The 9,420-nt window shown below is 40.7% G+C and overlaps 1 protein-coding gene across 3 annotated transcripts; it reads left to right on the plus strand.

Annotated features, from left to right (window-relative positions):
• Positions 1-456: 456 nt before the first annotated feature.
• Positions 457-3,717, plus strand: LOC119307169. 3 transcript variants are annotated; one of them, XM_037583260.1, is made up of 3 exons: positions 457-1,032; positions 1,499-1,541; positions 3,208-3,717. In XM_037583260.1, exons 1-3 carry the CDS (start codon positions 674-676, stop codon positions 3,307-3,309), a joined length of 504 nt encoding a protein of 167 aa, XP_037439157.1. In that variant the 5' UTR covers positions 457-673; the 3' UTR covers positions 3,310-3,717. The 3 variants fall into 3 exon arrangements, with proteins under 3 accessions (XP_037439157.1, XP_037439156.1, XP_037439158.1); XM_037583259.1 differs by having other exon boundaries at positions 1,499-3,717; XM_037583261.1 differs by lacking the exon at positions 1,499-1,541.
• Positions 3,718-9,420: the final 5,703 nt, after the last annotated feature.

The raw sequence follows: 9,420 nt of genomic DNA on the forward strand, positions 1-9,420 counted from the left end.
ATGGTCGCGGCGGCGGCGCGGGTCGGGCTGGCGAGGCTGTGACGGCGGCGGCGGCGGTTGCCCTCACGGCCCACTTTATAAACGAGTCGATGTGGATCGTGCCGGGCCAGGCTCATTTAGGCATGAGCCGAGTCGTGTCAGGCCAGGGCCAGCCCGTTGCCCCCTATGATCTGGTGTTTTTTAAGGCCATCATGGCTAGTTTTAAAACATCATCTATCTACTATCACTATAAAAGAAAGAAAGGGCGAAGAACCAGATCATTCTATCCATCGAAACCTACAATCTGATGATCTACATCCCTTCAGCATACTAAACGCGTTTTACGTTTTAATTACCCATCAATGCCATTACTTAATTACCCACCACGGCCTAAAATCCCGTTAAAGAAACGATAACCCCGCTCGCGTTAACGAAACGATAATCCCTCTCCGCAAAACATAACCCGCTCGCCCCCACGATCCCCAACCACGCTCGCCAACCGCACGGCACCCGCGGCCCTCACCGCTCGACACCCACACGATCCCCAACCACGCCCCGCCGCTCACCACCCGCACGGCCCCGCCGCTCCGTACAAGCGGCTGCGCGGCCGAGGCAGCAGCCGTCGTCCCGGCCGCCACCCAAGAACCTCTGCAGAACTACCAGCGCGGGCCGTCCCCCAGGCTCCGCGACTACGATGGCGGCGACGAACAAGGTTCGCCAGGGAGGCGAGGCCCTGCTGGCGTGCCCAGCCGCCACCACCAGGGCCGCGGGCTGCCGATGGGCTCAGCCGGGCGGCGGCCGCCCGGGGGCATCCAGCAGCGCACCGCCGGCAGACATGGCCCACTCGCCCGTCGCTCTGCGGTGGGAGGAGAAGTTCGACGACGAGGTGGGGTACAGGGACTACGACGAGGAGGAGGATGAGGAGGGGGAGGGGAGATTCACTGGGGGGACACGGTCGGGCGGGGCCATGCCCATGCCGCCCGCTGGCTTCGTCCTCGACGACCAGGGTTGGTGCATCGCTGCCGCCTCCAAGCACATCGTCACCATCCTCAGGTGCTCTACATTTAGTTTTCTTCTAGCACAACAGTTCATACTTGAAATGCATTATCCATGTTCATCTTGCAAATTTGTGCAGATTGATCACTTCATTCATTTGTAGTTCAAGCATGGTTGCAATTGATGCTAGAAATATTCGTTTCGAACAAACAATTGTCGCAGTTAAAATGTGAATTATCATGATCCAACGCAATGCTCTAGGAAATCTACATATTCCCAAAATGGTTCACAAAATATACTCTGTCACTCGAACTACCCTTTCAATGCTCTCACAAATCTGCATATTCCCAAGCTACCATGACTCATTCATCAAGTGGCACGAAAATTGCTACGCAACAGCTTCTGAACTTTCTGAACATGTTTTCAATGATCCACTAAGATACAAAATTTAGGCAATCTCACTAAGAATATTTTATATCTTCTTTTTCTGCCTCCTCCCTAACAACGCATACTTTATTTCTAGAGGTTCAGAAAATTTCCACTCATCAGCATTTGCAGCATCTGAGGTATTTTTTGTCACATTTTCATATTTACTTCAACACTTGAGTGTTTACATGTATCAAGTTTCTTCAATTGTTCACGGACTATGGGATGTAGGTTCTTTTTACCTAATTTTACAATATGTAATTTGTTTCCATTGTTGTGTATTACATTATGTATCTTTGTTATGCGTTTGTATATTTTCTGCATATTGTGGATCCAAATTTTACAAGGAATCCTGTGTGATGCTGAATTTATTCATGTGATGCAGAATGTGAGATTGTTGCAAGGCACTAGTAGTCATGGTTTTGGGTACCGGGCGGAATATTCGGATACCGCCCGGTTACCGCGTTTCTCGCCACCCCACGAGAAACCTACATACCGAGCGAATTCTTTTGAATTTTTTCGAATTTAAGCTCTGGTACTTAGGTTAGATACTTTAGGAACTCGTTCCAAACAGACAGCGAGCAGTGGCGTAGTGGTCAGTGTGTCCTTCCTAGCTTTTCTAAGGTCTTGAGCTCGAGTACCATTGTTGCTCGTTTTTTTAAACAATTTTTATGATAAAAAGAAAGAAGCTGTGAAAATAATTGTTGCTGTGGCGATTCGATCTTGCAACCTCGAGGAAATAGTTATACATACATGACCTAACCACTGCGCCAGGCTGCTGCTAGTGACAAAATTGAGTCCAGAACTAATCTATACAATATTTAAAAAAATTGAATTCAAATTTCGTCCGAATTTTTTCCGGGATTTCACGGTTACCGCGGTAACCGAGAATTTCGGTGGCCCGCGAGAAAAAATGTGCACTTGGGATCCAAATCCTTGCTAGTAGTTGGGGCGCCACCCTGTGGCGCCGCTTTAAAGAAAGTTGTGAGCACGTTTTTATTTTAAAAAAATACATAGAGTCCCTGCCTCCATCTAAAACAACACCTCAAAAAAAATCCTCACCTTCATCTAAAACAAGTAAAAACAAAAAACAAAAAATTACCACAACAGTCTACCAGCGAGTGCCACTTTGCATAACCCTCCGTTTAAAAAATATCATAAGTCCTCATCTCCATTAAAAAATACATTTAAAAAATAATCCACACCTTCATCTAAAAAATTACAAAAGATTTCTCACCGCGGCCAACCAGCTTGCGCCACGTGGCATAGCTGGTTGGCCGCCCTTCACGCGTAGCTTAATAGTTTTAGTGGATAAAATTTTTTATGAGGAAAACAGACCAGGTGCTTTATTTGTTTGTCTGATATGTATAAGTACATGTTTATTATATTGTTATCACTATTGATTTTGAGACTTGAGCAAAGAGTTTGCGTCATTGGTACTTCAGCAACAGAGTTACAAATGATGAGTCTTACAGTACTGTACGAACAACTTTGGGGTACAAGCTGTACACATAGGTTTGCCAAAACAATATCACTATTGCATGTATGCGTTGATTACCACATGATAGTTACCTTGCTCTAATGCTAGCTGGTGTTCTAGAGCTATATATACATCTATAGGCACTCCAACTTATTTATACAATTTCCGTTTGCTTATAATCTATATTATGTTTGGCTTGCTACTATGGTCTGGAGTGATGTTTGTTTGTTCGTTTCTAAGCAAGCAGATAAATGACAGTCTATCAAGTATCTTACTATTCATACATTGTGACTAATATTTTAACTTTTTTTGGCTGATATTCTCAGAGGTGTAGCATGCAAAGCTTAATAAAATGGATTGGGATTTCAGAGTTGATCTGTGAATTGGATTGTTACTTGGGTCAATTGATGGTAGCTTGGGTCAACTGATTGTTACTTGGGTCAATTGACTATACTCGCATGCAATGTCGGAAGCAGATGGGTCTCCCAACAAGGGGTTAAAGGCAAAATCAATAAATGCTCAAACAAATAATGTCAGAAGAACACTTAGTTGGTAATTTGTTGATGAGCTGTGGGATCACACAAAGTGTGATAGAGGTGTACGCAGAGTCACAGACATGGGTCAGCCTATGTAGTTCTTGTGTCACATATCTGTTCTAAAATAGTAATTTGAGCTAAATTCCGTTTTATCAATTTTGACTTCCGAGAATTCTGAAGCCCGATCTCAGTCTGTTACTTAATTTGTAGTTGGCAGTTTTTAATGGGGTTGTTGTTTGGTTTCTTCAAACAACTATTCTGAACTGAAGCATGCATTTCTAAAGATTGTTACAATAATGATTTTCTCACTACAAATGTACTATCTCCTAGCTTTGCCACTTTGGAGACATTTCATGAAACCGTGTCGTAATCACCTAATGAAATCGGAGAGGTTTTCAGAAGACTTGCTGATGCATGATGACATTGCTAATTGCTATAGTAGTCACGCAGATGCAGCTTGGTGTATTTTTTTTCCTTCTTTCCCTTTATATTTTCTTCATCCTTGTGCTTGGACATTTGTAACTCAAGAGGTCACAAACTTTTGCAATCTGGAGGTGTCATGTTCAAACTGGTACATATGCATGCAGCTTTTCATGAAGCATCATTTTACTGAAGTGTCAAATGTCTATTCTCTTATAATCTAGGGGCCTGATTCCAAAGCTGCGAATGAGCTTATTAACATCGATGGTGTGGTAAATGTGACCATAAGGAACTTGGAACAGGCGTACGTCTCTTAATGGACATCTTTCTATTTTGCATTGAACTTTGATTTTAATTGTTTTTCTGTACATCTTCTAAAATTCCAGGATTGGCTTCTTACTCATTACAAATGATTCCAGCCTTTATTCTTAGTTTTTACAGTTACAAAAAGAACAATGTTCAAACTCACTGACTTGTGCTTTCTGACATGTCTTAACTGTATTGTTCATTATATATGCATGTAGCGATACTTCCTTTCAATATCTTCATTAGTTAGTAACCTAGATCGTGTGCCAAGTTTTACTTACTCGACACTTGCTACTCTTTTCCTTGTGCAATTGTTCAGTCCTGGTTATATTGTGTGGTCTTTCTGAGTTGCATAAATGACTCGAAAAATCTGGAGCTACTAAACCTTACATGTACTGAATTTTTTCTGTTTTTCTTTATCAAAATACGATTCTCCTTCAAAGTATTTTTTTTCTACTGAATGTGCTTCTAAAAAAGGATCTCAACAGATCAACTGGAAGGAGAAGAGAATAGCCAAAGAGATGTTAAGAACAAGACACATGCTTCAGATTAACTCCTATTCCCGAACCAATATGCTTTTGATGATTGAATTAGATAAAACAAGTATATACTTCTAAAGCTTAATGGATTCTAATAGTATGATTTTGACATGCAAATAAGTCTTCCATATGTCTGACTATATTGTGTTGCCGTGCAAATATACAGATGAATGATCTCACTTTTGGGGACTTGGTTTTGTGAATCGATGTGTTATCTTGAGAAAATATCTAACTATTTGTACAATGTTACAATATGTACTTTTACTATTGATATATCATATTGTATGTAGAATCTTTCAATACATATATACTTGCGGCAACTACTAACCGAAATTCATTTTTCACCTACAAAAATATATAGAATCTTCCTCCAGGTTTTCATGTTGATACCTGATTTACATGTCCATACTGTTGGGCTGTTCGAGCTAACACTGCAAGGCCTTACAGTGCCTCAGGGGCATCTAATAAAGTCTTTAGGTTTGGCCCTAGAACTATTATATTCAGACAATATACTTGCTTGTGGAACCATCAGAGCTGAATCTTCTAGGTAATTTTACATAATCAACGTCTGGTGCCCACAATCATCCCTGATTTGTATTGAAGTGAGATAAGGTTTACTCATGTTCTTATATTTTATATCTCGTTTCTGTTCTGCTTGGTTGATTTTCTCCTTCATGTTGTTCATTTGATTAAAAGAATCGAAAGAAGGGAAGGAAAGAGAGAGAAGCATAATCTTGGGAGTAAGAGAGATGCTGACAGGTACTTCCCATCTTTTGCTCATTTCATCTTGCGTTTGGATATGAAGCGGTGGCGTCCGGCGTAGTTTCCATCATAGTCATTTTTCTGCCATCAATTGGAAGATGTGAAGATTGGTACAAGGTATGGCTTGTTATATAGAAGAGTTAGAGCTAGATGGAGTATTAAACAATGTAATCGAATAATGCATGGAATTGTAAGCCAATCATATAAGCATAGACATATTTTCAGTTTTCCAATGTATAGTGGAAGTTACTTAAATCATTTGAAATATTAATATAAAGAGTTTTTTATTGATGTTTGCTATGAACCTTGTGAATATATTCCCATAAAAAGATCGTCTGTATATTTGAATGGTTCCATCTTCAAAAAACATCTCTATAGTAGCAACAATTTTGAATAAAAGATACTCCCTCTATAAACAACTATAAGATGTTTTAGATAACTAAAATTATTTGTTCGGATTTATGCCAGCGTGGAAACAGAACAAGGATCAATTTTATTTAGATACATGCATTTGCACGTACACGATTACTAGTTAGAGTAGCAAAAAAACTGGATAGCTAAAAACAGTTTTAGGTGTGGGGAGAGCTTTTGCAATAGACCTAAATTTTCAAAAGCGAATGAAACATGAAGATCCCACAGTCGACGGGCGGTTATTTCTTTTACTATACACTGATCCCCCCCTAAATTTGAAGTTTCCAATGACACTCGTCTTGGTGCCTCTTACCCCCTCTTTATACATGCGAAGTAAGAAGGTAAGAGTTAACCAGACCATTAATTAATGAAATCAACGGCTCAGATCTCTTATATACTCTTGCATCTCGTGTGAAAAGAGTGGGTAAGAGGAAGCATGTTAAAACTGCTCATTTATGTTCGTCTCGTCTTGTCGGTTAAATTACGTTCTTCTTCTTGCATTGAGTTATGTTTCAAATCTATTACACGGTAGGGATGCTTGTTTTGCTTGGCAATCTTTTTCTTTCTAGGCTAGTTGTTGGAGATGCTCTTGCATTGTCCACGAGCTTGCTAACAAGACAACCCAGAAGCTCATCCCCTGCTTGTTGTCATTTCCATGAAGGAAGTTCATAGTGAGAAGCATACGTTGTTATAGCCTAGTATCTAAAAGGATCGATACGGTCGACTAGAACGGGGGTTATAGGAGATTGCAAATTTTAATATATCTTGATGTCATTTTTAGGGATAAGCGGATAAATAAGTTTCACTGGGAATGCAACTGGGCGAGCACAACCTATATGACAAGCAATCTTAACACACATATGCTAGGCAACAATTTAAATAACAAGCCAATAAGAATATAAAGCAATGCAAGGTGCGAAAAAGGACTAACCACAGTGAGTCAATGATGCGGATTTTATCCCTAAGTTCACTCTTCCCTGGGAAGAGCTAATCTCCGTTGGAGCGGTGTCAGAGCCAGAGATTGTGGAACGGCACCGAAGGCTCACCCTATTCTTCTAGAGTCACCCCCAACATATGAGTATCGAATCACTCGGAGTTGGTCTTGAAGGCGACGACCACACCTTCACATACGTCTCCAGAGCACACTGCAAAAAGCAAGGAAACTTCCGAAGGAACCCTAACTGCCTAGGAGCCCAAGATCCAAAAGTCGGGTTCATCCCCGAGGGGGGAGAGGGGTAGTCGCCCCAAGGCCCCAACATCGAGGGGGGGGGGGGAAGCATAGGGTGATGTCTGTGATCTCATCCGGGACTCCGAACAACATTCGATCACCAAATCACATAACTCATATAATATAATATCGTCATCGAACATTAAGCGCGCGGACCCTATGGGTTTGAGAACTATGTAGACATGACCGGGACACCTCTCCAGTCAATAACCAATAGCGGAACCGCTGGATGCTCATAATGGCTAATATCTTTATCGGTCGAACCGCTATGACAACATACATTATTCCCTTTGTCATCGGTATGTTACTTGCCCGAGATTCGATCATCGGTATCTTCATACCTAGTTCAATCTCGTTACTAGCAAGTCTCTTTACTCGTTCCATAATACATCATCTTGCAACTAACTCATTTGTCACTTTGCTTGCAAGGCTTCTTATGATGTGTATTACCGAGAGGGCCCAGAGATACCTCTCCGATACTCATAGTGACAAATCCTAATCTCGATCTATGCCAACCCAACAAACACCTTCGGAGATACCTGTAGAGCATCTTTATAATCACCTAATTACGTTGTGACGTTTGATAGCACACAAGGCATTCCTATGGTATCCGGGAGTTGCATAATCTCATAGTCAGATGAATATGTATTTGACATGAAGAAAGCAATAGCAATAAAACTGAACGATCATAATGCTAAGCTAACGAATGGGTCTTGTCCATCACATCATTCTCCTAATGATGTGATCCTGTTATCAAATGACAACTGATGTCCATGGTTAGGAAGCCTTAACCATCTTTGATCAACGAGCTAGTCAAGTAGATGCTCACTAGGGACACAATATTTGTCTATGTATTCACACATTTTTTTTGTTTCCGATCAATACAATTCTAACATGAATAAGGAAATATAAAATAACAACTTTATTATTGCCTCTAGGGCATATTTTCTTCAGTCTCCCACTTGCACTAGAGTCAATAATCTAGATTACATTGTAATGATTCTAACACCCATGGAGTCTTGGTGTTGATCGTGTTTTGCTCGTGGAAGAGGCTTAGTCAACGGATCTGCTATATTCAGATATGTATGTATTTTGCAAATCTCTATGTCTCCCTCCTTGACTTTATCACGTATGGAATTGAAGCGTCTCTTGATGTGGTTGGTTCTTTTGTGAAATATGGATTCCTTTGCCAAGCCAATTGCTCCAGTATTGTCACAAATTTTTTTCATTAGACCCGATGCATTAGGTATTACACCTAGATCGGATATGAACTCCTTCATCCAGACTCCTTCATTTGCTGCTTCTGAAGCAGCTATGTACTCTGCTTCACACATAGATCCCGTCATGATGCTTTGCTTGGAACTGCACCAACTGACAGCGCCACCATTCAAAATAAATACGTATCCGATTTGTGACTTATAGTCATTCGAATCAGTGTCAAAACTAGCATCGACGTAACCATTTATGACAAGCTCTTTGTCACCTCCATAAATGAGAAACATATCCTTGGTCCTTTTCAGGTACTTCAGGATATTCTTGACCGCTGTTCAGTGATCCACTCCTGGATTACTTTGCTACCTCCCTGACAGACTTATGGCAAGGCACATGTCAGGTCTGGTACACATCATAACATACATGATAGAACATATGGCTAAGGCATATGGAATGACTTTCATTTTCTCTCTATCTTCTGCAGTGGTCGGGCATTGAGTCTGACTCGATTTCACACCTGGTAACATAGGCAAGAACCCTTTCTTTGACTGATCCATTTTGAACTTCTTCAAACTTTATCAAGGTATGTGCTTTGTGAAAATCCTATTAAGTGTCTTGATATATCTCTATAGATCTTGATGCCCAATATATAAGCAGCTTCGCCGAGGTCTTTCAATGAAAAACTCTTATTCAAGTATCCTTCTATGCTATCTAGAAATTTTACATCATTTCCAATCAACAATATGTCATCCACATATAATATTAGAAATGCTATAGAGCTCCCACTCACTTTCTTGTAAATACAGACTTCTCCGAAAGTATGTATAAAATCTTATGCTTTGAACACCTCATCAAAGCATATATTCCAACTCCGAGATGCTTGCACCAGTCCATAGATGGATCGCTGGAGCTTGCACACTTTGTTAGCACCTTTAGGATCGACAAAACCTTCTGGTTGCATCATATACAACTCTTCTTTAAGAAATCCATTAAAGAATGCAATTTTGACATTCATTTGCCAGATTTCATAATCATTAAATGCGGCAATTGCTAACATGATTCGGACAGACTTAAGCATCACTACGGGTGAGAAAGTCTCATCGTAGTCAACTTCTTGAACTTGTC

This window comes from Triticum dicoccoides, chromosome 5B (assembly GCF_002162155.2).
Source record: "Triticum dicoccoides isolate Atlit2015 ecotype Zavitan chromosome 5B, WEW_v2.0, whole genome shotgun sequence".
NCBI classification, from domain to species: Eukaryota; Viridiplantae; Streptophyta; class Magnoliopsida; order Poales; family Poaceae; genus Triticum; species Triticum dicoccoides.